Source organism: Suillus discolor (assembly GCF_016758755.1).
Source record: "Suillus discolor strain FC423 chromosome Unknown F5147scaffold_12, whole genome shotgun sequence".
Taxonomy (NCBI): Eukaryota; Fungi; Basidiomycota; class Agaricomycetes; order Boletales; family Suillaceae; genus Suillus; species Suillus discolor.
In genome coordinates this window covers 78,376-103,021 of record NW_024541259.1, presented here as the reverse complement: position 1 = coordinate 103,021, position 24,646 = coordinate 78,376, and the positions used below count along the sequence as shown (strand labels likewise).

Genomic DNA, 24,646 nt, shown 5'->3' with positions numbered 1-24,646 from the left:
GAAACGGTTAAGCGAGGATCCGACTAGATTATGCAATGTTTTGTGAATATTTTATAATTTCGATAAACGAGTCTGAATTCATATTTACATAATTAAACCCATTGGCTAGTCACCGTCGACAGACCCAAAACCGGAATATTCCGTTATTGATATGTGCCTTATAGGGGTACCTGCGTAATGACATAGTACCTAGCCCAGGTGGTCACCAACACCTCATGACTTGTATAGAGAGGGCACCTGACAGGTCGGTTATGCGGCTCATCACTGCTATGGTACAATTGCCCTACCATACACAGATGTGGCGACCTTTAAGGTTGCAACGTCGTACAACGGGCAGTGCCGTTGCCTCCTAAGTCGAGATCCTTCTTCCATTACAAGCAGGTGCCACGCCACTGATAATCAATCATTTCTCTTTTAATGGGGAGATCATACGGTAAGTCCATGCATGTACAGAGATGAATAGTATTAGTCTCACCGGGTGACCAGCAGCGAAAAGAAGACATCTAACAGAAGCTGCAAGATCCGAGTACTCTGAACTTTGAATCAAACTTTGAAACTCCAACTGACCGTCACTGACAACCCCAGGATTGTCACCTGATCACACAGCGTCCAATACCTCCATATGTTTGAAATTGCCGCTGCACTGCTTCAGTAACAGGAAAACCCCATCTCGGAACTTCAGCCCGTTGGGCCGGTCTGTCCTAATTTGGCTATCCGGAAGCCTCGATCAATAGCAGCTTGATCATAATTTGTCGGACAGAGGTTCCAAGAAAAAAACGGACGGGATCTAGAACAAACTATACAGGACGTACAACGGCACTAGCCGAACTTTCAGGTTCCTTCCTTGCATCGAGAGCCAGCCACGCCCTACCATTTCCTTATTCAACAAGTCATGTCACTTCCTGGTACCACCCCACCGGACACGGGGCTGCATTGGCAAACGACGTTGACTAGGCCTAGCGTGGAGTTTGATGTCGAGGATGAAAGTTCATGCGAAGAAGTGGATCAGGTCAGCTGCCGAGGAAACTCAAATCACGACCATTTGGCTCAAGGTCGTGGTTTTTAGGTTGTGGCTCCAACCGAGGCGGACATAATGACCGTCACAGCAGAACTCGTGTTCAACGAGATGCCAAGTCATCTCATATACATCTCTGACGACCATGAAACTATGACTCTTATCGATCGTGAGACTCTGGTGGATCTGTTCCGTCCGGAATTGATCAGCGTCTGCAAGGACCTTGTATCCAAAGACGAACTTCCTGACGTGGTCAGACAGAAATTGAGATATGCAGCCCTTTCTCACAGATGGCTCAGTGTCGGGGAACCAACATTTCAGGAGATGTCCGTCGAAAGGAAGCATCAGTCAACAAGGCCTGGGTTGATCAAGCTCCGCAACTTTTGCCAGAAAGCAAGGGAATACGGCTGTCGCCTCGCTTGGTCCGACACTTGCTGTATTGACAAGAAAAGCAGTGCGGAGCTAGATGAGGCCATCAGGGCCATGTTCAAGTGGTACCGCAATGCGGAGATATGTATAGTTTTTCTCGCAGACTCTTCTTCAATCTCGGACTTTTCGGAGGAAGTGTGGTTCCAACGCGGTTGGACGCTCCAAGAGCTTCTTGCCCCTCCACGTATCAAGTTCTATGACAGGCATTGGGACGAGCTCAGTCGTTCGCGCAATGACAAGGAAGACCATTCCATGTTAAAAGCTCTTTCTCATGCGACGGGGATATCTCGCCAGAATTTGCTATATTTCAGTCCGGGGTTGGTCGATGTTCGCGAGAAAATGATTTGGGCGTCCAAGCGGAGGACAACAAGGGTGGAAGACATCGCTTATTCCTTGATCGGAATTCTTAACATCAGCCTGAATGTGGCCTATGGAGAAGGAGAGCGGGCATTTCGCCGCCTGATGGAGGCGATCATCCAGGCCTGTCGTGAATGGCAGATACTGGCGTGGGTCGGTCCCCATTCCCCATTCCAAGCTAGCATTCCCCGTTCTCCTCTGGCGTACTGTGCTTTCGACGAAACATCCACCAGTATACTTTTACCCACTGATCGCTATATAACGGATCGTCCCTCCAAGCTTGGTGACCCTTTTTTTACGATGACGAAGAGAGGCCTGGAGCTTGAAGTTATTCTGGTAGAGATGATGCTGCAGCAACCGGCACCACGACGGCCAGGAGGAACACGGAAGAAAACTCAAACTATCCGCCTCATCTCCGACTCTGCTGACTTTTCTGACGTCACAGCCCAGTGCGACATTACCTTCCTACCGTTTTCGCAGTGGGCGGTCGCTATCGTGAATTACCGAGCTGATGATTCTGGAAAGCGCGGTGGTATTGGAAAACTTAAACCCGCAAATGACTACTTGTGCTTCATACTTGGATCTAGTATTCATAGTGCACATGGAGGGTGGCAAAAGGTTGAAACACAAAAAATTGTGACAATTCGCACCAAGAGGGAGGTGTACCAACGAGTTACGACAGTGTGGCTTTAGCTCGCTCGCGTTGTAACATATCTCCATCTCCTACAGGACTCAGGTGGCATGAATCATTTGTCTGCTCTTACATAGCTGATGCCTCTTTTTTCACACACACAGCTTTGCACTGTATGAACGCATTTAGACTAAAGTTGCATCATACCTTGTCATGCATGAACGGAGGAATAAGCCCAGCTGCGGTCTGACTATATATAGATTTGACCCCTTCCCTTCGTTACCACGTAAGTTCTTGGCCACATCCATTTGAAAAGCTTGTTAAGCCGTCGACAGTATACAATCTTCATACATTCGTTGGTCTTGATAAGCTGCGTAAATGGCTATCGAGGAGGTCTGCCGCATATTCCAACAGTACCTGCGGGAAAGCATCCCGCATCGGTTAATCGCGATATCAAAGATGGAGGTCGTAGAACAGCAATGGGTGGAGGAGTTATATATGCCGTCTATCAGGGCCGTGACGGAGAAAGATATAGAGCAACACACGTTCTACCCGAATCAGAGAAGGGACGAAGTGATCAGAAACATTGTGAAAGGCATAGTCAGATATGCCATTCTGTCTCATAGATGGTGCCGCGAAGGAGAGGTGACGCTACAGGAAATGATATCGGGTAGTACAAAGCTCGGGAAGCCCTCGAGTCGTCACAAATTGGCAAACTTCTGTCAGAAGGCAGCGAAGTACGGATGTGGTTTTGCCTGGACAGACACATGCTGTATCGATAGATCCAATCCCTCTCCAGAAGAGCCATGCCTCGGATGTTCAGGTGGTACCGCAATGCACATGTCTGCATTGTATACCTTGCGGAGTCACTCACATTGGACGACTTCCTGTGCGACTCTTGGTTTTTACAAAGTTGGACTTTGCAAGAACTCCTCGCCCCAGTCAGAGTCAAATTTTATGGGCAAACGTGGAGACCGATCCACAATACACGAGCCGACAACGATAAAGCTGACCGGAGGTTGCTGGCTGCGCTTTCCACTGGCACCAGAATTCCGGTGCAAGACATCCAGTGTTATTGGGCGGGGATGGAGAGAGTGCGTGAGAAGCTGATGTGGGCATCTCGCCGGACTTCACGACTAGTAGAGGATGGTGCTTACTCACTGTTGGCACTTTTCGACGTGCATATGAACGTGGAGTACGGGATAGGAGACGAAGCGTTTGGTAGATTGATGGAAGTGCTCCTGCAAAGAAGCCAGGAGTGCGATATGCTTGCCTGGGCTGGAATAGCATCCACCAAATATGTGTTCTTGCCACCATCGGCACAAGGGTATAGCGCTCAATATTTGGACGAATCCTATAATCCCAGTCACGACCACTACAGATTACGAGGAGACCAGGACATGAGTGTCATCGATGGGCGGTTGAGAGTGAAGCTCCTGATGGTTGAGTTACACGAGGCAACGTTCGGGGACGAAATACCTTTCTTGCAGGATGGCTACCATGCATGTGCACTCTTGCCAAAGGAGCTGTCCTCCAATATAACGATGAATCATGTGTCCATTGTTTCCAGCAACAACATGCCTTGGCGTCCATCCAAATTGGCCCTCGGAGTTGTCGATTACAGATGGACAAGTGATGACGAGAAGGGACTCGTGGAAAAAGGCCGCATCCATTTTTGCCTCCTCTTTGGAGCGAATGATACACGGACAAGTTGGCAGAAGCTAATGACGGACAAAGTGGTCACCATAAGGACTGAAGACAGCATTAGACAACGTCTAGAAACTATATTGATGTAATTTAACGAACCATTGGTATTATGGCTTTGAACTTTAATCAGTCGCAGTCTGAGTCGGAGAGGAATTCGGGCAGCATTCAAAATACTGTTGCATATAATGTCGAACGTCGACGAGATTTTGCGATGAATTCTTAGTTCCGTCGTGACTGTGACGACATAAGAGTTGTGACTTAGTCACGCCTAGTCTGAATGTAAATGTACGGTGCTGGTGAAGCTCAAACGTTCGACAACCATGTCCAATACCATCGCACTGCATGTATTTTTTCTTTGCACAATGTAGCAGCCACATCTAACGAAAACTTAACATAGGTACCCGCTATCGAACTTTACCTTTAGGTGAGTTGTGATGTAAGTTCGCGGCGATCATTTCTAAGTTGCGAATACCAGCACAAAAGAGGCACAGCCTGAAGAGGACCCTTCCGTATCTGCACGTCTCCAGCGTCTCCAGAACAACTATGAAGACTTCGGTATGCGCCGCACCGTCGAGGGAATCCTTGTTGTGCATGACCACGGACATCCGCACATCCTAATGCTCCAAATTGCGAACGCGTTCTTCAAGCTGTGCGTTTCTATATTCGACCGCACTTTCGTTATAATTGGCTAATCGTGTGTCTAGCCCCGGTGACTACCTCAAACCGGGCGAGGACGACATTGACGGACTCAAACGACGCCTCGACGAGCGCCTCGCGCCGCCAGTAGAGTCCAAGCAATTCAACGCGTCCCATGGCGTTGACAACGAGTGGGAGATCGGTGATTGTCTTGCGCAATGGTGGCGGCCAAATTTTGAGACGTTCATGGTGCGTTCGTCTTCCTTGTAGCGAATGAGCGATGCTGACACATGCTCATAGTATCCATTCGTGCCAGCACACATCACGAAGCCAAAGGAGTGCAAGAAACTTTATCTAGTTCAGATGCCTGAGCGGAGTACGTCAGACGGTCCTGCCATACTTTTCATTCAACTTGTATCTTCACTAGAGGTCCTTGCCGTGCCGAAAAACATGAAGCTCCTTGCCATCCCCCTGTTTGAGCTGTATGATAACGCTGCACGGTTCGTCTTGATAGTCTTAATAAGCTTAAGGGTGCATGTTTCATATTGGTAACGTCGTATAACCCCAGATATGGTCCCCAGCTCTCCGCGATCCCGCACCTACTGTCAAGGTAACCGCCCATAAGCTGCACTAGACGAATTCCATGCTTATGAATACTGCCTGCAGATACAACTTCATTTATCAGTAAACTTCGAATGAAAAAGTTGGTCTGGTTACTACCGCAGCACCGTATATCACGAGAGATGCATTATGTTCCTTCCAACGGAGCTAATTTTTGCAGGCCACAAACCTGGCGTAGGTACATAGTTCACAGATGAATCATTTATTCCTCTAGTACTGTTGTAGCTCTCGAAACTTTTGTTGCCCATGTTTTTGTAGTGTAATGTGATAGACTGATTTCGTAGTAGTCGACATATCAATCTCTCGATGAAACTGGAGGCGCCGAGGAGTTAGCCGAGAGGTCTTTCTTTGAGTGGACGCATGATGCAAACGAGGCTTGTTGCCTCCCAGTAGCCGCCGTCCACACATAATTCATCGCCGCTCAAGACATTTGTATTACTCTACCAACTACCTGCTGACCCGTTCCTTTCAACGACCCAATCACATATCATGCCTCCAACGGATCTCATGAAGAAATCCTCTACTGCCACTACCACTAACTCACCCGTAAATGTCAAGCTTCTACTAATCGGGAACGCCTCAGTAGGGAAAAGTAGTTTGCTCTTGCGCTTCTCGGACGAGCAATGGCTCCCCGAGGACGAAGCGAGCGCAACGATAGGCGTTGATTTCCGTGTTCGTTTGGCATCCCGTGCTTTCTCTTATTGGAGGATGAAGTCGTGTGCTGACCCTAGTTGGTATAGGTGCACAAGATGGAAGTCAACGGACGAAAGGTGAAACTCAGTATATGGGTGCGTTGGTTCTTTATTTCCCTTGCATCTGTGTGATAATGATGTCTGTTCTGCAGGATACAGCCGGCCAAGAACGATTCCGTACGATCACATCCTCATACTACCGTGGTGCTCAAGGGATCATACTTGGTGTGTCCTCGCTCGCTTTTACGAGATGAAGGTTCGGAGGCCTGATAATGCCGTGGAACAGTGTATGATGTAGCAAACCGCGAGACATTCGAAGCGCTTCCGAAATGGTTTTCAGAAATCGACACCTATGTCTCAATCACAGTACCGAAGATTATTGTTGGAAACAAGGTCGATAAGGTACTTGTTTTCTTCCTGATCATCTCTTTACGTACTCTTGTTATTCTCTGAACCTTAGTCCTTTTCATCGATCTGCTCACACTACATTTGCATCATTATCACTGCAATCTTATTTTTCGTCACTTACACTCCCCAACTTGTTTCCTGTCAACCGCTAACAACACTCCAGGAAAACTCTCGACAAGTCTCCACGGACGAAGGTTCCACTTTTGCCTCTCGTCAGAATGCCCTCTTCGTTGAGGCCTCTGCAAAGACGGCTATAGGGGTACGCGAGGTATTCGAGGAGCTAGTGGCGCGGATTCTTGAGACCCCAGAACTATGGGCACCTGTTGCACCGGAAGCTGGTGTGAGTTTTGGGAAGCGGGGTGAGGAGGACGGTATGCCGGGAACGATCAATATAGGGCGTGACACGACTGCACAGGACGACGGGAGTTGCGGATGCTAGATTCTGTGTTTAAGCGGCTGTCACTGTGAGGCCGCTTTGCACGCGGCGGATGGAACCCACGGGGGTCGGTGCGCCCGCTAGTGATATTATCGAGTTTTGTGTGCGATGCTGATTGCTGTTTCTGCGGATAGATCTGCCTCGGACACGACTGATATACCTTGATGTGCCTACGTACTGCACTCAATTCATGTACTATAGACACGCGGGCCATCTGGAGAAATCAATCCTTGTTACATTTACCATCACCTTATAGGGGTAATACGCAGACTGGTGGAATTTCAAGGTGCGGAATGGTGTGGGTTGGGTGAGCACGAGGCATTTATATAACTACATGCCACTTATTTGTTTCTAACGAATACTGTTGTGATCAAAGTCAAACACCAGGAAGCAGACTCATTGTCCACGCGAGTATGCAGCAATTACCAGATCACACATCAGTACACACGATGAGTGCGCAGTATTAGCCTCGGTTGACCATATATATATTAATGAAGATTTGGATGGATGCGTCAAGGATACGACGGCTTTCTGAGAGCGAAGTAGCCGCTGATACGCGTATAGCCATCTAACTTGAATGCCTTTTGCCAACATACCCGATATCTGACGGCATCGATCATCGATGGATGGATCGAAATATTATGTAACACTGCAATGATTCCAATTCAACTCAACCGCTTTCTCTGTACGGGAGACAAAGTGAGTCTCGCTGCAGACGTAAGTTAAGTCTAGACTCGACTCCGTCGGGAGAGGGTCCAGGTTGAGTAAGAGCGGATGGTAGCCGAAGAACAGCCTCGTGGCCCTTCGCCACACTGTGGCGGCGTGGTATTGACTCCTCCAGTGCCTCAGATGCGTGTATTAATACCAACGTCGTCTCATCATCTAAAAGGGCAGACCACAGATACCCTTCGTCTTCACCAATACCTTCCACTGGATTTCGGTTCTTTGCACAGCTATAGAACCGTCAGTGCTTACTACGCGTGCAAAGGTCACACTTCTACCAGTTGGGGTCTTCATGATATTGATACCTTTTCAGAGTGATATGTCGAAGAACGTAGCCATCATTGGTCAAACTGGGGCGGGGATAAGCTCCCTCGTTAACATGCTTTGTCCTGATGCCAATGCTCCTACCTCGCCCAACGCAACCAGATGCACAAAGGAAGGGAAAGAGTACCTATGGATTCTTGAAGATGAATGCTCGTGTCAAGTACATGATACAGTTGGTCTCGGAGAACCTGGACGATGGCACTTCAGCTTCAAAAGCTTCAAGTTCGTTCGGAAACCGGATACATGGCAGCTCAAACTTGAAGAGTACTTAAAGAAGAAAGACTTGGACCTTCTGATATACTGCATACCGGGAGACCGAGGCCTCCTGAAGAAATCGCATGGGCAAAACTATGGGAAGGTCAAGTCGATGATGGGCAGTGTGCCGCTCGTAGTGGTTGTTACCCATCTGGAGAAATTCAAAGATCCTTTGGATGGGTGGTGGTCGACCAATCTGAGTATTCTCAGAAACGTCGGTATCCCGGAGACTACTAAACATGCATGCGTCACTACACTACCCAAGAAAGATCTGGAGAATGGAGACCTCTACGATAATTCTCGTGAGGGTCTCGAAACTCTTATCAGAGGCATTCTTTGGCCCAGCACTGGCCACCGGCGCCGGTAGCACCTACTAACCACAAGTCCATCTCATCTTCATCTTACAATTTTTGTACAGACATCTCACTTACTACGTTATGGGTGTTAGATTTAGAGTATCACTCTGAAGTCATGAAATAGTATCCGAACTTCCTCGCTCGTCAACCTAGTATGCTATTCTTTACTGGTATATACCACTTATTGCAATTGTAGACCTGTTGAATGTTATGTAATGAAGACCCAACATTTAATCACGCCTACCTCCGTCGAAGTTTTGGGTGGTATATTAAGCTATCGCTAACTCTTGGACTCGATGGGCGGCCGGGCCGCCATTACGTAGCCCAAGTCTATCTTCGGCCGTCCGCGATTCCGCAAGCATCTTCACCTAAAACTTCCATGTCATTCCTCATCATTACCGCTGCAGATGTATCCAGAATTGTATCATCAATCCACCACTCCAGGCTTGAGAATCTAATGGCTTTCGTATTTCATACACTATCCTCAGGTTCTGGCTTCGATGCCCCGCTGCGTGAAGCAATCACTATGGCGCAGCACAATGCACTTTTCATGCCCGCACGAGTGCAGGGATTAGGGACCAGCATCAAGGTGGTCTCAATTCCGCGTCATCCTGTCGATCAAGGCGGGCTTCCTGCGTCCAGCCTGGTTTTGGACGAAACCACGGGCGGCATACGTGCAATCGTGAACGCGAGGCAACTAACAGCTCTTCGTACAGCTGCTGGTGCGCTTTCAATCCATTCCGGTAAACAACCATAGAAATCAATTATACACATGAGCAGGTTCTCTGCTTGCTACGCGTCTTCTCTTGTCTGTTCGAGACCCAACCACGCTCCTTGCTTTCGGAGCAGGCAAGCAGATTGAGGCGCACGTGGATCTCCACCTTCGTGCCTATTCGACTATCAAAACTTGCACTATAGTTAACAAATCAAACAATCAAAGACTGACTGACCTTATCATCCGTCTAAAGTCAGCTCATCCAACAGTCACATTTCAGTCTCTCATTTTGAGGGATGACCTTGCTCGATTGGAACAAGTTACCCGTGCAGCCAATATCATATGTACGGCTACATCTTCAAAGGAGCCACTTTTCGAGGCGGAATGGGTTTCTCCAGGGACACATCTCAATCTCATTGGGAGCTACACCCCTGAAATGGCAGAAGTCTCTTCAGAGTTGCTACATCAGGCCGGAAAAGTGGTGGTGGACTCAAGAGAAGCATGCGCGTCTGAGGCTGGGGAGCTCATAAAGGCCAAGTTTAATGAAGAGGACATGGTCGAAATTGGAACGCTGGTCCATTTTGACAACGACTCCCCGGATGCTGACTACAAGAAGGTTCACGCGTTGTGCGACGAGGTAAGACAGGCTGGTAAAATCACTATATTCAAGAGCGTGGGGGTAGGATTGCAGGACGTAGCCATCACGAATATGGTGGTGAATCTCGCGGGAGAGATTGGTACTCTTTTTAGCTCCTATGATTGATTTTGATGATCAGTTCTACTGAAACAGTAGATCCACAAATCCACACTAGGCCTCACTAGCTAGAGAAATTCAAGGGTTCTCTGCTCGCTGGGTCATTTACAAAATTTACAGTTAAACAGACATAAGCATACCTTGTACATGTACAATGTACAATCTTACAGCACGCCTCCGAGAATTCCTATTATCATGGCACTCCCCATACTTGATTAGACCCCTAGAACTTAATTAACCAGGGTTCACCAGGGTTGTTTACTCGTCAATTCATCCCAACGTCAAATTAGTGCTTGATGTTATCATACACGAGGAGGGCACAATTGTGCGCGTGTGAATGGACGAAGAGGACGGACCGAGGAAACGACATGACTGCCCTTTGTTGAGTGATCACGTAATGATTTTTCTGAACGATTGACCCGGGAAAAAAGGACCGAAGACGATTATGGAACTCCTCATCGAGGCCTACAGTCTACAGAATATTTCGATCAAGGCCTCATCATCGACTTCTCCCGAAATCACGCTTTTCCGGGGTGGCATGGAACAAGCCATGTTTATTGAACGGGCACGGCTTATAAGTTATTGCACATGAAGCGTTTTTAAACGAGCTGAACACATTGAGGGCGAAGGGAAATCCGTTCTCCAAGTCAGCTCTGCAGCATGGTTCAAAGGCGACACCAAAGACGCCTTCTGGGACGAGCCTTCTCCACACAGACAGACACAAAACCTAAAAGTACGTCTCACACTCACCATCAACACTGAGACTACGCCCGCAGGCCCTGAATCCCTTTCGTTCGGCATAACTTTCCCAAACCACGCCCACATACAGAATACCCCAACATGCCACCAGCCACCTCCCTCCCAAGTACAACAGGCCCCACCGCAGGTTACACAGACCCCTTCTATCTCTACAACGCAGACGTCTTTGAATATCTCTCAGACTCGCCGACTTCTCTCCGGCTCGGTCTCGTTCATCCACGCTCATTCTGCAACTTCGACGGTGGTTGTTTCAAATGGACTTGCGTCGAAAACGTGGGTTGATATCGCTCGTGTAGAGAAAGCTGGCGTAGCGACGCACTGGATATGCAAGTTCGGGATCCTAAACGTTTTCCTACTCCCAGGCTCAATATCCACCGACATCTTCACGCCATACGCACACCTAACGGGAACAGCGCCCCTCCCAGAGGCCACTCTGCTATCACCAGTGCCGTTGGAACTAACTTATTAATTAAACAGGCCACCGAAACTTCATGACGGAAGGTCCCTGGCCCACAACTTGCCACCGCGTTGTTGATGATTGTTTACGCGTTTCTCTTGCACTCAAGCCAGTTGCCACATACATAGCCGCCCTTTGACTGGATAATGCTTAATTTACATGTGCTATGGAGAGGAAAACTATTGTGGTTTGTAGCCTTAGTAACTAGTTCGAGTCAATGCTGGTAGATGGACGACACGGGCAGTATAAATGTGCAGAACGTCGTTGGGCTCCTCACTGCTAACCCGTCTGCAATCCAATGGTGAGGCATTGATCTTCCCCGGTATTCTTTCCGCTGACAAGTCGTTTAGCCTGAATCTACCACACCCTCACACATGAGCCCGCACTTTGCCCTCTTCGACGATTGTGTCGAGTCAAATGCCACCAATAATGCCACTGACCCAGAAGACACCAATAGTGCCACTGACCCAGAAGACGAGCACACACTCACTGCTTCCGGTGACCTCACCCTCAGCCCAAAAGAAAGGCTTGGCTTTGTTCTAAATGACATTCGCCGCCGCAATCGTTTGCGTTTGAAGGCGAGGCGTAGGAGTGCCCAGTACAGTCCACAGGTGCGCATGAGTCACGTTTGCATAGCTAGTTACATTCTTATTGATGGTTGCGACATAGGATCCGGCTGGGAAATTCTGGGACCCATTGACGTTTTCACCGATTTCGATTCCTTTAACACCTACTGAGTATTTCGATAGATATGAACACTACTGCGTGCGACGTGCTGAAAATTTTCAGCGTGCACAACCAGAAGCTGCCGAGGCAGAAACCCGATCTCGTGCAGCTGAAGAGTCAACCTTTAATCACTCGAGTGTTTCATACGATTACGGCCCGGAACAATTCGTTTCTGAAGTCCCTGAACCCGGAAGTCCGAAGTGAGATGTCGATGATGGAGTGTGGTTGTATTATATGCTGTATATCCAAGACCCCTTCGAATCCATAATCATGCCCTTATTGTAAATGTAAGCCGGGGGCCCATTAATTGCGAGCAAGACTGAGATATGTAGATGGATTGTGTAAACCTCTTGGCCTGCTTGGCAGCTGAAGGAGATGATATGTACCAGTGGTGTTCCGGTTGAACGTCGTCAGCTTGTACAGCCGTACCAGATCGGATACCAGACTCTGGAAAACGCGTCGGTCTGCACCTCGGATATAAAATCGTACTTAATCAACCCTAACGCACGAAAAAAACCTTCTGAATCCTGATCCAGAACCGAAAGTCAAGTAATAAATTGTCTATACAACCTGTCATCTAACAGGAATGCAAAAGATCATCATCTATATGATTGTCGTGCAGAGTCAGCAATAAGTAGATGCTCTGTCACGTGGGATGTCGTATATATAAATCAAGCCTCGAACCTTGACCACGTGTACCAGTCACAAACACCAACCCACAGCCCGCCCAATATCCCTAATACTCCTGCGATCACTCAACGACAAAGCCGTCGCCAGACTTTCTCGTTCCTTATCCTTTCGGCCCTGTAGCCCGTATGCTTTAGCCAAGTAGTACCAGGCCTCAGGAACGTCCCAGCCAGGTCCTCGGGTGAGGTGGCTGAGTAGCCCAGCGACTAGATCAGCCTTATCTGAGTCAACTGTGCCGTCCGATGACTTCGTGGAAAGGTGGATACGACACAAGTGCACAGATGCAGCGATATCGTCAGGCGATATGAACAGGGCTTTTTGAAAAGCTTCTAAAGCCTCTGTATTACGATCTAGCACCATGTAGTATAGCCCAAGCTGTGTCATGATTAGTGAACACACATGACAGCAGACATGCGATATACGCACCTGCACCCAAACAGCGGGATTTTCAGAGTCTTTGACTTCTGCTTCTTGGATTGCGCCTTTGGCTTGCTCGATTTTACCAAGTCGTCGGAAAGTGGCAGCAGACATGGCCCAAAGGTCGCTTATAAGCTTGTCGTCTCTCGTCGCGTGGAGTATAGGTGTTTCCTCCTTCACCGGAGGAAGCGGGGGAGGCGGAGCGGGTGGTGACTCGATGGGTGCGACAGCTGCATTATGACGAATCAGAGAACGCAGCCGGCGGCGGGAGTGTATTGACGACGCTTGGTAACTATGGTTCTGTAGCACGGCATGAAAGTCTAAAACAGGTTGTGAAAAAAGGTGTGGTCGGTAGAACAAAAAATAGTTTACCTGGTGCAGAGCTTGTCCTCTTCAAATTTCCGTTGCGCCCAACGCCATTTCCGAGTTTCCTCGAAATGGTACTGATCTTTGCCTGCCCTTTATGGACGCGGGCTTTCAGCATTTGTTGCACTTTCCTACCAGTGCCATCTGCTGAAGAGGAGCGTCTACCCTTCAGCGAGTCCTTCTCATCCACACTGAGTGTAAAACGTCGATGCGGCTCTGCAGGCGTTGCAGGCGTAACAGTGATTGGCGGAAGCTCCGATGATGGGAGGTCTTGATGACCAATAGAAAGACCCAGAGATCCATGCTGGTCTGCACTAGGACCTTTTTCATTCAGTGGGTCCTGCGATGGCTGATGCAGCACTGATGACGTTTGTGTAGTCCTGGCGCCAGTACCGGTGTCTATTGACGACCTCGCTGATCCACACAAACCACAACCAGATAAAATCAGTTCCATACAGCCCGAGGTGGGATCAAGAATAGGGGAAGCTTGCTTCCTAGACTCACGCTGCGTCTCTGTCATAGACCCCGAAGTGGAGGGCGACCCTTTGTGTTCCGCGACCCAGCCAAATACATCAACCCACCGCCCTTCTGCACCCTCAGGCCCTTCTATGTGTTCGGCGAGTGCCATCTGTGTCATTCTGAGCTGAAGGGCGTAATCAAATGCGTCACGGGGAGAAGGCAATGGATGGTCGGGTAATGGTCGGAGGAGAGTGGCAGATGGTGGTATAGTGGTTGCGTGTGGATCAAGAAGCCTCTTGTGCTCAGATGTCGTACCATCAGCATCATTCAGCGGTAGATGTGCAGTTGGGAGTTTCGAATGACCTTTCACTTGTGCGTGCTGATGGTCTAACTCAAAGTCTTGAGCCTGGATACCATCAGCTATAGGTGCTTTCACCACGATGTCATTGGCAGTATTTTCTGCGTCGAGTCTAGCTGGACTTTCCATGTCCTGCTTCCTCTCGTCTAGTTCTGCGCCCACTTCTAAAACACTGGCCGCCTTCTCCCACTCGCCGTTAGCACTAAGTAACAGACCGAGAAGATGCCAATGTCGAATCTCATCAGCATCGTCTTCAACAGCTGCACGGGCGGACACGATCGCCTCGTCCAAGTTTTGCGAACTTCCAGGGAAAGAAAGTGCGATCGCGAGCTGATGGTGCGCAGCAGGTGTGGGGTGGATCGCAACAGACTTCAAGTAGGCAGCGAGGGCGCGATCTAGGCGAGTCTGTCGGGTGTAGGGGTCCTGTTCTGATATAACATAAGATTCAGTTATGGAATATCGAAATATCAGAATAGATACGTACCTATTATTGCCAGTGTTGTATAACATACACCTTCGGCCAGTGCGACTCTCGCCACCATCTCCTTGTCATCCTCATCCAGCCTCGTCTTCGCCTTTTCGATCATGTCCCCTGCCTCCTTGGCATCGTCGATACCATCTTGGCGTGAAATGGAAAGACGACAAAGCATCCGGGCACCATCGATAAGCGTCTCAACCCAATGACGATCCGTGTCGAAGTCATTATCCACCCCTGCTTCCCTTGCTTTCGAAACGACTTGAACGTATAACTTCAGGGTACGTTTAGCCAGCTCCACATCCCCGGAAATGGAAAGCAGTCGTGTCATGTGTCTATAAATACGATATGAGTTGAAGGTGAGGCGAGTAGCCCACCAGAGCATCTATATCGGGTTAGTGAACCGATAGAAATCCAGCCAACGCAATCTTACATCGAGAACCCAACGGATAGGGTCAGACATGGTTCCACTGGTCTCCCACACTGCCACGCACAAGTCTACAAAATCCTCCACTTTGACGTTACGTTCACCAGCCTTGGGGAAAGTAGTGCAAGTTCCTAGAATTGTACGATATTCATGGATGACTGAGCGAGCAGTACTTATCCATTGGGGTGGTTTTGCTGATTGAAGTGGCAAATTAGGGGCTGAAGTTGATGACGTTTGATGTTGGATGATCAGCGCTCGGAGGTGGAGCACTGCAACTGTGGAGCGGTGACCTGTGCGAAATGTCGCTGGCCAATGCGCGCTGCAAGCATGATAATGGGTGAACATGGTCAAAATAAGGCCATCGTTCTCATCCAGACAGTAAGACCGCGAAAGGATAGATATCGCCCTGAACATGAGACGTTCTGTCCAACGCCACAGCTCGCGGTAGTTGTCGAATGAAGCGGGAGATGAATACGTGGCAGCGAGTGTCCGTGGTATCTCGGACTCGATATTACTCAGAAGTTGGAGGGCGGATGAGTAGGCTTGAATGGCTTTCTTGGGTTGTGATAATTTTTCACAACACATGCCTATTGGAGTGAATGTCAATGCGGTGAAGTAAGTGATGGAAAGGCATACCTTGTAAACATGTGCTCCTTATAGATTCAGTGATTGCCCAAGCTCTCCCATCCTTGATGTCAGCTGTCGAACCAGGATAGTCAGCAGAAACAAAACTACCAGTCCATGAAGATGAGGTTTCGGCAATTGATCCAGGTATCTGGAGTGCGGAATTATCTGAACGAGTGGTGAAAGATGGAGGTATATGACCCTGCGCCTCGAGCAGCTTTGGTACTTTGGACAAGTACGAAAGGCATTCCGAGAATTGGCCGAGGGCATACGCGTAGAGCGCAAGTGCAAGATGAAGAGACTATGGGACCATCTTTAGTATTGCATGGAATAGGGATGGAAAATGAATTACATCGAAATTCTTGCTGTCCAGACTCTTTAATGTCTCATACCCGCCTCTAGCCTCCTCTATCCGCTCCGGTGGTAAGAGACACTCGTCGCCAAGAACGAGCTCGTCATCATTTTCTAGACCTAGCTGATCCACGTTCTGTGTGTCTGCTCCGAGCAGTAAGAATAGAACTTGAGTTTGTGATGCGACCTCTGCCACGTCTTGGAAACCTTTACAGTGTTTGTTGAACTTGCGCAGTATATGAAACCAAGATAATGGGGAGCCATTTTGAGCTGTTCCTGGTGAAGGAGACGACCATTGACCTGCAGTGAGAGCAGCCCTTAGTTGAGCCCAGTAGTACTTGTCCTTTGCATGGGCCATGTATGCTCATCATTGTAGGATGGAGTCCTTATGATACTTAAAATTCGACCCCCCAAAAGTCAACCCCCATTTTTAACCACCTTCCTTTTTTGGCCGTATGGGCGTTGCTTGTAGCTCTGCCTTTGCATTCGGTCAGTCGTTCGTTGTCTTGTTTCCTGTATGTAGACATGGCTTCGTCTTCTCCACCATCGACACCACCAGCACTGACGCCGGATGACACTGGCTCAGCTTCTACAGACTCTCAAAGTCATGCAGAAGCAGCAGTCAAGAACTTGAAAACGCGTCGCTCGACCGCTTTCTACCCTAACATGAACTCTGCCAACAAACCAGTGAAGCCATTCAGCAGAAGCGCAGCAAAACGTCAGAGCGTCATGACACTTGGAAGCATAGAACATCTTCAGCACTATTTCACAAAGACAGGCATCGTCGCCAAGCCCAAGTGCGTATTTCTTTCTCACATCGACTTTTTGCTCATACTATGTCAAGCCCATCGAAGAAGCTTAGCAATCAACTCGTCCCAGCTCTTGGTGGAATTTCTGCAGCAAGATCCGCTAATGCGTCATTAGGCAGTCTATTGGAGTTTGAGTTACCCCCATCACCAACTATTCCGCAGATCCAGCAGCCGGCTTTCCCTCCGTTTGTGAAGACATATGAAACGGACCCTGAAGCGTTCCTTCCAGGCGTCATACAAGACCTCATGGCTGTTTCAGACGCATGGGGCTTGTCAAGTAGCAAAAACGACGGTCCGAGACGCGATCCTGATCTCCTTAGCCCCCACACGTCCAATACTCCCCGAGATCGCTTGGATATTCTCAACTTGCTCAAGATCACCACGCGCGCCATTCGTTCAGTGCGCAACTACGTGATTACATTACCAGACGATTCCGCTGGAAATCTCCGCAGCCAATACCGCAACAAGGCCACGGCAAGTTCACCCCACCCGAAAAGAAACGCACCGCACCAGAAACCCCAAGCAGATCCCCTGTCACTTATCCGCAAGTCTGCATTGGAAGTTTTGGCTGTTCTTCGCGAACTCGAAGAGCGCTCACGCGTACCTCTATCCGACGAGGTTTATGACGTGCAAAGCGATCACGGTTCTATTCCTGACCACGGTGGTGCATCACCATCGCGTGTGGCATCACCCGCTGCGCTTTCAGATATGTCTCATGATCACGATCACGACCTTCCTATAGATCCAGACATGTCGATTTCTTTCGTGCATGTACAAGGTCGACAGGAATCCGTACCGGTGTGGGAGGATGACTACTATGACTCGATCATGAATGAAGAGGAAGGAGAAAAGAGACATCACTGGGACGACCGTTTGGTGCTGGGCGGGGGCTGGCTGTATAAACAAGACATGACGTTGACTGACTTAGCGAAAGAGGAGGAAGTCGTGCGGCGGTATGTGGACGTGGTAGATGATGTTCTGTTCGGAGAGGTCAAGGAGGGCAAAAGAGGCTGGGAACGAGAACACGAGAGGTTTGTAAAGAAAGAGAAAGAGAGCAAGTTGAAGAGCAGGCGCGTTAGCGCGGGTGATGCAGATCCTTTTCGGTCTTCGTCCTCGCCTCCATCGTCCAGGCGGGTGGTATCGTCCGGTTTGCTAGATTCAATGCAGAGACTTACCATGATGGAAGAGAATGAGGAAATGACAACCCTTTCTGAGGAGGAAAGCGTGGATGAAGATGATTTACCCGAGTGGGCGATGCGTGGATCCTTTGCCGAACACCCATTGGGTTGGTCCTTTAATTACTTGATTCTCCCAAAGCTAATCGAGTTCTGGCAGGCCGAGCACATGCCCTCATCTACACTCTGCTTCCGGAACACCTTTGTTCGTTGCTACCACCTGCGACAGATAGAAACGCATTCCTTCTCGCGCTTTCGTCCGGCCAGTTTCTGTGCATAGCATACAACACCGGAGTCCGGTGGTCACGTAAGCCCTGGGGTTTTATTTCGCCCGATTCTATCCATGATATCGTGGCACTGGAAGCTGCGGAAGACGAGAGAGAAAAAAGTAAGACTGGCTGGACGTTTAGACGAACAGATAACCTTCGACTGTGGGCTGCGTAAGTTTTTGTTCTCTTCTCCAGGTTGCATTTCTTGATGTCAGCCTGTCATCCATCTAGCGCACTAAAAATTCGATATCTCCTACCAATGATCGTACCCTCCGCACCCAGCCAGACAGATCACCAACTCAAGCCTTCACATAGCACGCCAGCAAACTCCCCCTCGAAGATACGGTTTCCCTCCACAGAACCCCCGATCATCTTCGATCCTCGCCTCGTTGCGCGCAAGGACGAGGGGTGGGAAACGATGCTCCAGGATACCCTGCTTAGATGGGTGGAAGTCGTTGTTGATGAGCGAAGAGGCGGGCGGTAACTTGGCTCTTCTCCCATCTCCGTTCATCCCTCCTCTTTTCTCGCGTGGATCCTTCGTTATTTGGGCTTTTGGCAGTTTTATTTCTATTCCCTCAAGACTTCATGAATAATCACACTATTTCAATCACACCATGCATCTATATCCCTATTACTATCTGCTCTCTTAGCTACTCTATTGCAGCTGTTCACTGTAGATGGATATCGCATACGTACCTACTCAAAACACCATCACGATGTACCTCATTTATCACTACAAAGGTTAACGCAGCACAATTAATGTAGTGTTTCGGTATTATGCGATGGAGCTTTTGCTGGCACTTGTGTCGTCGTTGTCCATCAGCAAAAGTCTGGATTAACTTTGAACGTTTGAACAGAGCACTTAGGGAAACTATGGTCCAAATATATCTAACGATCAAAACAATTGTGACTCCGCATGGGGATGATAACGAGTCGCAAACATGTTAGCTGAGAATCTCTAATGGAACCTACAGAAGATTATTCTTTCCCTCCAGTCTCTTTTAAGCCTCTTTTGACTGAGATTTCCGGGCTTCTGAGGTCGACTTCGTCGACGCTTGCAGTGGCGGAAACTACAACGGGTGGTCTGGTGTCAGCTTCCCTACTTTCTGTATCTGGAGCGAGCAAGTTCTTCGTGGGAGGAGCGACAGTGTACACCACAAAGTCACGGAGGGCTTGGGCAGGTTGGACCGATGAGAACTTGGTGAACTACATGTCTGTTTATCGCAGTGGCTCATTACTGTCAACCGGCTGCTAATGGACTGTCCTACCTAGTGGGCCCACGCCGGAACTCGTCACAGAGCTCGCAGCGAACGTCAGGGAACAGATGGATGTCACATACTGCATCGGGGAGTGGGGTGCTGCAGGTCCTACTGTCCCGGGACCGCCGCTTGTCCATATGATGTGGGCCTCACTATTCTCCATGTCGCTGATAACTCGACATTGACTCTTGCGACTTGCAGAGCAGGGCAAACATGTATTGCCGTCGTGTCTCATGAAGGTTTTGCGACTCGTGTCGTGAACACAGGTGTCGCAGATAGAGAGAAGAATATGGTGACTTTCACAAGGGCAGCCTTGGTGCTACTCAGGGACGTTCTTGCAGGAGACGTTAAACTGGAGCGGCAGTACTTGCCGGCCTGACTCACAAAGTTCGGAGGCTACGAAGCTTTGAGCATTTTACGCCATCACGATAGTATCAGGTTCCTCCATTTCACATGCCATCGTCACCCACTATACTCTACTGCAGCCGTCGCATACATATTGCATGCATAACTACCTAGGCCTGATATGTTGTTGATACGTGATGTGATCTACCCCAGATGTCCTCCCGGCCACCACCATCATTCCTCTTCTCTTGGCAATGTTCCCAACAGCCTCGAAGACAGATTTTAGCAGCAGAGCATGGGTTGCCGAGACCACAGAGCTCGATTGTGCTACACTACTCCTCTGTCCTACCGTCTTGGGACTGCCAATTGTCGTGTGAGCCGCGCTACATGTTCCCGCACTGGCTGATGCACTTGACATATGGCTGACAGAGCAAGGCAAATATATATTGCCGTCGTGTCTCGTCAAGGTTTGCAACTCATGGCGAACACAGGTGTCGCAGAGAGAGAACAACACGGCAGCTTTTACTAAGACAACCTTGGTGCTGCTCAAGGACGTTCTTGTGGGAGACGTTGAACTGAAACTGCAGCGTCGACCAAAGGGTCCAGAACCTGCCAATTTTCGAGCTTTTCACATCGCCAAGGTGATTGTGCATCCCTTACGCACATAACGTTATACAAATTTGGTGAATTCCATCGTCAGCGTCGACAGGAGCAGGCCCTCGAAGGCCAGGAACTAGCACCTCCACCTCCGCTCCATGGTCATATCATTCCTCCACCTCTGAATCTACATGGTCCTCCCATGCCTCCGCATCCACACGGTCTTCCATTTCCAGGGTCTCATATCCCTGGTCCTACTATGCATCACTTGTTTCATCCAGCTCCATATATGCACTCGCCGTACATTGGTGGATATCCCTATGGGCCATTGCCCTATTATCCAGCTATGCAGGGTCACGCACAACCCCAAGCAGCAATTGTTCCACCTACTGGCGAGGTACCTTCAGCATCTTCGTCTTCCGGTACGACAACTTCTCATGCTGTATCCCTGTCCGACTTTTGCACCAAGTATCGTGTTTCTACCAGTGATCAAGCGAAGCTCGCGGCTCTCGAATACCAGCCTGGAAACAGAGCTGTTGAGACGCTCGATGAGAAGGAATGGCGGGAAGTAGGTCAATTTACGAGACTTGGCTGGCAAGCCTTCCTCATAACGCCATAAAGTCGGGCACTTGGTCCAAATGATTCTGTAGTTTTTGCATCACCATTCAACAGGCTATCCTGTCATTCTAATGCAGTATAGCATGGTAAGTATCAACATAGTGTGATGCAGGTGCGATGCTAAGCATAGGTTGCATTACTTCTCACCCAAACCGGTACTGTAATGCATTAGCCTTAAAATCGCGTAAATATTGCCTAATGCGTGTAACATACTGTCGGTCTTCAAAAACTGGCTTCCTGGTCCAGGCTGGTCCGCCCTGTTCCTGGGAGCCCCCTTGTTTGTCATCCCCCACATCGCAATCTATTCTTATTCGTATCCTTTCTGGTTGTTCAATTACTTTCAATTCACTTTAACTTCATGGTTCGAGACCTGGCATCCTTTTTTAGCTGCTTGACTCGACGATACGAAGTCTATGCGCCCGGAAATTTCCGGATGGGCTAATTTTTACCAAGTCCCAGTTGTGTTCAGTACTAGTACACATCAATTTTTTGAAGTCCCAGCACTTCTACAGAATCCCTCCGAGTTTTTTTACTTGCAAACCAAAACATACGTATTTCATTGTTTAAGAGACACTCATATGTATCAATCCAATGTATTCAATGTAGTCAAGATTATCAGATTCACCATGAGATGTCGCGACTAAAGTAAACAAACTTGAACAAGGGGACTACATGGCAATCAAAGCCAGATACACGAGTAGTACAGTACTAACACACCATCACACCATACTTACCCTCGCTTGGGTCTCCTGGAATAAAAAGATATGTGAACAAATTGAATACAATGAAGATAGTATAATGTACTTGTTTGAGCCTAGATCGTCGCCACAGCCTCGTTTCTGCTTGGTGCTGGAGTTAGACCCAATGGCATTATCGAGCTCACGCCTGTTGAAGGTAACATTGCGTGCATGGCGTTGACGAGGTTCTTCTTGAAGATGCACTTGCTGTTGTACTGTGGGTGCCCTTGCACGTCGACGATGGTTAGAAGGGGAAGAAGGCACAGGTACATCTAGATCTTTGTGGATGGGCTTGACAGGAACCGCAGGCAGACGAATTTGCGGGGTCTGTGGGGGAGTTGGTGGAGGGGGTAATACCAATGGCAGCTCAGAGATTGCAGAGCTCAGAGTGAATAATGGCAGCTTGGCGAATGTAGAGCTTGGGGTGAATGAATCCAAGGGATGCATTTGGATCTCCGTGTTGCCGTTGAGAACAATCGAAGAACCTGGGATGAAAGGGCCCAGGGGAGGCACCTGAACTTGAGTATCACTGCCAGCTATCAAAGCTCGCATGCTGGGGTCCAGGTCTGTCTGACCAAAATTGAGGTCCGGGTATTGAAAAGCCTGGCTGGGTAATGTAGACTGTCGCTGGTGCTGGCCCAGTGATGTATCATATCAGTAATAATGCATTACAGAATGCACGACTCACCTCATGCAACAAGAAACCCTGGCCTGCATTATCGAATAATGCAGAACACTGAGTGTGTGGTAAGAACCATCATTAATGCATTATGAAGACGAGTAAGGCATCACTTACCTCTTGTGACTCGTTGTTGAACAAATCAGGTGAGATCCTATATAGACTGTCGTCCATGTGAAAGTTTAAATTCATGGCCGTAACACCACCACTGCTACCAGCTTCCACTCTGCCTTCCATTGAATTGGTCTGGATATTGTTCATCTTGTTATCGGTGTTATCATTGCTCTCCAAGTCGAAGTCGGAGTTGTTTTGAGGCAGAGTGGCTTCAAATTCTGTATAATACAGTGAGTGATGCACTTTACTGTTGAGAAGATGACACTTACCAAGTGCCCTGTCAGTAAATTCCAAGAATGCTTGCTGGATGCTGCTGAACTTTTCACAAAACATGTTGAATTGAGCACCATTCCTGAGTTCGCCTATGTGATAGCTTTGATTTGTGGTATAAGTTGATGTAAGTGATTTGACATATAGCAGACATACTCATATACCGCTGTCCCACCCTTTGTGGGGTCAGGCCCAGCCATGAGGACTGAAAACTTCCAGCTGCTGGTTGCATAAGACAGGTAGCGGAATATACGGTCTAACATTGGACCTAGCTCTCGGATGGCCCTGACCAATGGTTAGCACCTTTAAATCAAGGCTGATCAAGAGGTATGTACTTGACTTTCGCATTTGTATCAATCTTTGGCATCTTACCACCCTTCAAGCGCTCATGAGCTTTGGCAAACTTCGCTTTCGCCTTTCTATACTTCCTCTCAACCTCTTCCTTCACCTTGTTGCTTTCTGCCTCAAACTTTTCTTGAGTGACAGCGAGGTGCTTGTTCAACTTGGCACCACGGTGAGTGATGTTGTTTTCATGAATGGCTTGGTCTGCATCGATCCTAACTTTCTCCGCATAATACTCATGTGAATAGATATGCATCTTCTTGGGTGCATGTGTACCACTCAGTCCTACCCCACCTGCCAACACCGCATCAAATTTGAGCAGCCCCTTTGCCCCACTGGTACGGCTCAAACACAACACATTAGTCTGCCACCGGTACCAACCTGTGATTTGCTGCGATGGGTTTAATTCGTGTTTGATGCGTATTGTATAATATGCTTACCTTTTGTCATTTACTGACCGCCGCTTTTAAGAGGCTTTCTTGTTCTTCTGTCAGTCCTTGATCAGCTGGCACCTGCGCAAGGATGATACTGCGCTACGCTCAAAGAACTCCCACCAGACTTTTTTCAGTACCGGTTTGTAATTTTTATTGAACATGCATTCACAGTACTCAGGGAGGAATCTCTCCAGAAATTCTATCTGTTCTTTTGTTGCCCACATGCCTATCTAATCACTGGTGAGTCCAAATGCATTGTGACTTAGTAGTGCCGGCACTTACGTTCAATAATCAGAGCTTACAGCAGGTAACGGAAGTTATGGTGAATGCGAGGGCCAAGGGTTTACTGTGCTGTATCACGCTCTAGTCTTTCGCTCTAGTTTCTTATATCGTGTACAATTTAATTTGTTCTTTGCATGATCTGCATGTCACCAATGTTACAAGAAGTATTCTATTGTGATTGCGTAAACACTATTCTAAGAAAGATCAACCACGGGCCTTGGGACATCTGGGATACTGCCTCGACGATGAGGTATAATATAGCTTTATATCCTGCGAGCATGCACAGGTAAGTACGTATATGTCAATACCACAGGGAGGGACAACTAACCTTGCAACATTTTTGCACTGCAACGCCCACTGCAGTCACCTGCATTGGAGTAAGTTTATGGAATGGTGTACCAGGAAACAGAACTTTTTCTTCAGGCCAATGCGCAAACCAATGCGAGAAGAGTGCACTGAAGAAGTAAATATGTTGAGAGGGATCACATATTGCAAAGAATTCATCTGAGCGAGACAGAAGGAATTGCTCCTGGATCTGTCGGAGGGGAAGA

At 48.5% G+C, this 24,646-nt stretch overlaps 11 protein-coding genes across 11 annotated transcripts; 9 read left to right on the top strand and 2 right to left on the bottom strand.

The window, feature by feature from the left end:
* Nucleotides 1-2,101: 2,101 nt before the first annotated feature.
* Nucleotides 2,102-2,494, top strand: F5147DRAFT_650369 (uncharacterized protein; the record flags this gene model as incomplete). Its single annotated transcript, XM_041433447.1, has 1 exon — nucleotides 2,102-2,494. The coding sequence occupies one exon, from the start codon at nucleotides 2,102-2,104 to the stop codon at nucleotides 2,492-2,494; it is 393 nt and encodes a 130-aa protein (XP_041295817.1).
* A 1,942-nt stretch (nucleotides 2,495-4,436) lies between these two features.
* On the top strand, nucleotides 4,437-5,713 carry F5147DRAFT_680861 (Cleavage/polyadenylation specificity factor subunit 5). The gene is made up of 8 exons (XM_041436338.1): nucleotides 4,437-4,479; nucleotides 4,537-4,563; nucleotides 4,615-4,788; nucleotides 4,844-5,024; nucleotides 5,076-5,151; nucleotides 5,203-5,275; nucleotides 5,344-5,385; nucleotides 5,442-5,713. The coding sequence occupies exons 1-8, from the start codon at nucleotides 4,460-4,462 to the stop codon at nucleotides 5,461-5,463; spliced, it is 615 nt and encodes a 204-aa protein (XP_041295816.1). The 5' UTR covers nucleotides 4,437-4,459; the 3' UTR covers nucleotides 5,464-5,713.
* A 19-nt stretch (nucleotides 5,714-5,732) lies between these two features.
* On the top strand, nucleotides 5,733-7,418 carry F5147DRAFT_680859 (ras-domain-containing protein). Its single transcript, XM_041436337.1, has 6 exons — nucleotides 5,733-6,068; nucleotides 6,137-6,184; nucleotides 6,241-6,313; nucleotides 6,375-6,490; nucleotides 6,660-7,003; nucleotides 7,067-7,418. Exons 1-5 carry the CDS (start codon nucleotides 5,886-5,888, stop codon nucleotides 6,933-6,935), a joined length of 696 nt encoding a protein of 231 aa, XP_041295815.1. The 5' UTR covers nucleotides 5,733-5,885; the 3' UTR covers nucleotides 6,936-7,003; nucleotides 7,067-7,418.
* A 177-nt stretch (nucleotides 7,419-7,595) lies between these two features.
* F5147DRAFT_680853 (uncharacterized protein) lies at nucleotides 7,596-8,801 on the top strand. The gene is made up of 3 exons (XM_041436336.1): nucleotides 7,596-7,783; nucleotides 7,834-7,920; nucleotides 7,969-8,801. Exon 3 carries the CDS (start codon nucleotides 7,975-7,977, stop codon nucleotides 8,599-8,601), a length of 627 nt encoding a protein of 208 aa, XP_041295814.1. The 5' UTR covers nucleotides 7,596-7,783; nucleotides 7,834-7,920; nucleotides 7,969-7,974; the 3' UTR covers nucleotides 8,602-8,801.
* Nucleotides 8,802-8,820: 19 nt separating this feature from the next.
* Nucleotides 8,821-10,465, top strand: F5147DRAFT_607973 (uncharacterized protein). Its single transcript, XM_041432370.1, has 2 exons — nucleotides 8,821-9,312; nucleotides 9,371-10,465. The coding sequence occupies exons 1-2, from the start codon at nucleotides 8,970-8,972 to the stop codon at nucleotides 10,066-10,068; spliced, it is 1,041 nt and encodes a 346-aa protein (XP_041295813.1). The 5' UTR covers nucleotides 8,821-8,969; the 3' UTR covers nucleotides 10,069-10,465.
* A 979-nt stretch (nucleotides 10,466-11,444) lies between these two features.
* Nucleotides 11,445-12,277, top strand: F5147DRAFT_45580 (uncharacterized protein). The gene is made up of 3 exons (XM_041429903.1): nucleotides 11,445-11,576; nucleotides 11,626-11,886; nucleotides 11,945-12,277. The coding sequence occupies exons 1-3, from the start codon at nucleotides 11,574-11,576 to the stop codon at nucleotides 12,203-12,205; spliced, it is 525 nt and encodes a 174-aa protein (XP_041295812.1). The 5' UTR covers nucleotides 11,445-11,573; the 3' UTR covers nucleotides 12,206-12,277.
* A 63-nt stretch (nucleotides 12,278-12,340) lies between these two features.
* On the bottom strand, nucleotides 12,341-16,542 carry F5147DRAFT_680846 (uncharacterized protein). The gene is made up of 8 exons (XM_041436335.1): nucleotides 16,167-16,542; nucleotides 15,827-16,115; nucleotides 15,197-15,777; nucleotides 14,773-15,148; nucleotides 13,976-14,716; nucleotides 13,478-13,885; nucleotides 13,115-13,425; nucleotides 12,341-13,063 (listed from the first exon to the last, which is right to left on the bottom strand). Exons 1-8 carry the CDS (start codon nucleotides 16,521-16,523, stop codon nucleotides 12,704-12,706), a joined length of 3,423 nt encoding a protein of 1,140 aa, XP_041295811.1. The 5' UTR covers nucleotides 16,524-16,542; the 3' UTR covers nucleotides 12,341-12,703.
* Nucleotides 16,543-16,653: 111 nt separating this feature from the next.
* Nucleotides 16,654-19,252, top strand: F5147DRAFT_680843 (uncharacterized protein). The gene is made up of 4 exons (XM_041436334.1): nucleotides 16,654-16,962; nucleotides 17,010-18,259; nucleotides 18,310-18,589; nucleotides 18,650-19,252. Exons 1-4 carry the CDS (start codon nucleotides 16,691-16,693, stop codon nucleotides 18,900-18,902), a joined length of 2,055 nt encoding a protein of 684 aa, XP_041295810.1. The 5' UTR covers nucleotides 16,654-16,690; the 3' UTR covers nucleotides 18,903-19,252.
* Nucleotides 19,253-19,379: 127 nt separating this feature from the next.
* Nucleotides 19,380-20,056, top strand: F5147DRAFT_571434 (uncharacterized protein; the record flags this gene model as incomplete). The annotated part of the gene is made up of 3 exons (XM_041431048.1): nucleotides 19,380-19,630; nucleotides 19,691-19,819; nucleotides 19,879-20,056. 3 exons carry the CDS (start codon nucleotides 19,380-19,382, stop codon nucleotides 20,054-20,056), a joined length of 558 nt encoding a protein of 185 aa, XP_041295809.1.
* Nucleotides 20,057-20,631: 575 nt separating this feature from the next.
* On the top strand, nucleotides 20,632-21,306 carry F5147DRAFT_45534 (uncharacterized protein). The gene has a single exon (XM_041429902.1). The coding sequence runs from the start codon at nucleotides 20,822-20,824 to the stop codon at nucleotides 21,236-21,238; it is 417 nt and encodes a 138-aa protein (XP_041295808.1). The 5' UTR covers nucleotides 20,632-20,821; the 3' UTR covers nucleotides 21,239-21,306.
* Nucleotides 21,307-21,967: 661 nt separating this feature from the next.
* F5147DRAFT_788836 (uncharacterized protein) lies at nucleotides 21,968-23,770 on the bottom strand (the record flags this gene model as incomplete). Its single annotated transcript, XM_041443004.1, has 7 exons — nucleotides 21,968-21,986; nucleotides 22,042-22,607; nucleotides 22,663-22,710; nucleotides 22,771-22,985; nucleotides 23,037-23,140; nucleotides 23,194-23,322; nucleotides 23,373-23,770. Coding segments are annotated over 7 exons (1,479 nt in total), but the record flags the coding sequence as incomplete, so codon positions are not given.
* Between the last annotated feature and the right edge of the window lie 876 nt (nucleotides 23,771-24,646).

What these genes read in the sequence shown, in the direction of transcription:
- F5147DRAFT_680861 (XM_041436338.1), top strand. Translation starts at nt 4,460, where the DNA reads ATGTCCAATACCATCGCACT. An exon ending in CAAATTTTGAGACGTTCATG is followed by an intron (nt 5,025 to 5,075) that starts GTGCGTTCGTCT and finishes ACATGCTCATAG; the next exon opens with TATCCATTCGTGCCAGCACA. An exon ending in CTGTATGATAACGCTGCACG is followed by an intron (nt 5,276 to 5,343) that starts GTTCGTCTTGAT and finishes GTATAACCCCAG; the next exon opens with ATATGGTCCCCAGCTCTCCG.
- F5147DRAFT_680859 (XM_041436337.1), top strand. Translation starts at nt 5,886, where the DNA reads ATGCCTCCAACGGATCTCATGAAGAAATCCTCTACTGCCACTACCACT. An exon ending in AGGTGAAACTCAGTATATGG is followed by an intron (nt 6,185 to 6,240) that starts GTGCGTTGGTTC and finishes TCTGTTCTGCAG; the next exon opens with GATACAGCCGGCCAAGAACG. An exon ending in TGCTCAAGGGATCATACTTG is followed by an intron (nt 6,314 to 6,374) that starts GTGTGTCCTCGC and finishes GCCGTGGAACAG; the next exon opens with TGTATGATGTAGCAAACCGC.
- F5147DRAFT_680853 (XM_041436336.1), top strand. Translation starts at nt 7,975, where the DNA reads ATGTCGAAGAACGTAGCCATCATTGGTCAAACTGGGGCGGGGATAAGC.
- F5147DRAFT_607973 (XM_041432370.1), top strand. Translation starts at nt 8,970, where the DNA reads ATGTCATTCCTCATCATTACCGCTGCAGATGTATCCAGAATTGTATCA. An exon ending in AGCTCTTCGTACAGCTGCTG is followed by an intron (nt 9,313 to 9,370) that starts GTGCGCTTTCAA and finishes ACACATGAGCAG; the next exon opens with GTTCTCTGCTTGCTACGCGT.
- F5147DRAFT_45580 (XM_041429903.1), top strand. An exon ending in GTGCCCAGTACAGTCCACAG is followed by an intron (nt 11,887 to 11,944) that starts GTGCGCATGAGT and finishes GTTGCGACATAG; the next exon opens with GATCCGGCTGGGAAATTCTG.
- F5147DRAFT_680846 (XM_041436335.1), bottom strand. Translation starts at nt 16,523, where the DNA reads ATGGCCCATGCAAAGGACAAGTACTACTGGGCTCAACTAAGGGCTGCT. An exon ending in TGGACAGCAAGAATTTCGAT is followed by an intron (nt 16,116 to 16,166) that starts GTAATTCATTTT and finishes ATGGTCCCATAG; the next exon opens with TCTCTTCATCTTGCACTTGC. An exon ending in GTCTATGACAGAGACGCAGC is followed by an intron (nt 13,886 to 13,975) that starts GTGAGTCTAGGA and finishes TGTGTGGATCAG; the next exon opens with CGAGGTCGTCAATAGACACC.
- F5147DRAFT_680843 (XM_041436334.1), top strand. Translation starts at nt 16,691, where the DNA reads ATGGCTTCGTCTTCTCCACCATCGACACCACCAGCACTGACGCCGGAT. An exon ending in CTTTGCCGAACACCCATTGG is followed by an intron (nt 18,260 to 18,309) that starts GTTGGTCCTTTA and finishes GAGTTCTGGCAG; the next exon opens with GCCGAGCACATGCCCTCATC. An exon ending in AACCTTCGACTGTGGGCTGC is followed by an intron (nt 18,590 to 18,649) that starts GTAAGTTTTTGT and finishes TCATCCATCTAG; the next exon opens with CGCACTAAAAATTCGATATC.
- F5147DRAFT_45534 (XM_041429902.1), top strand. Translation starts at nt 20,822, where the DNA reads ATGCCTCCGCATCCACACGGTCTTCCATTTCCAGGGTCTCATATCCCT.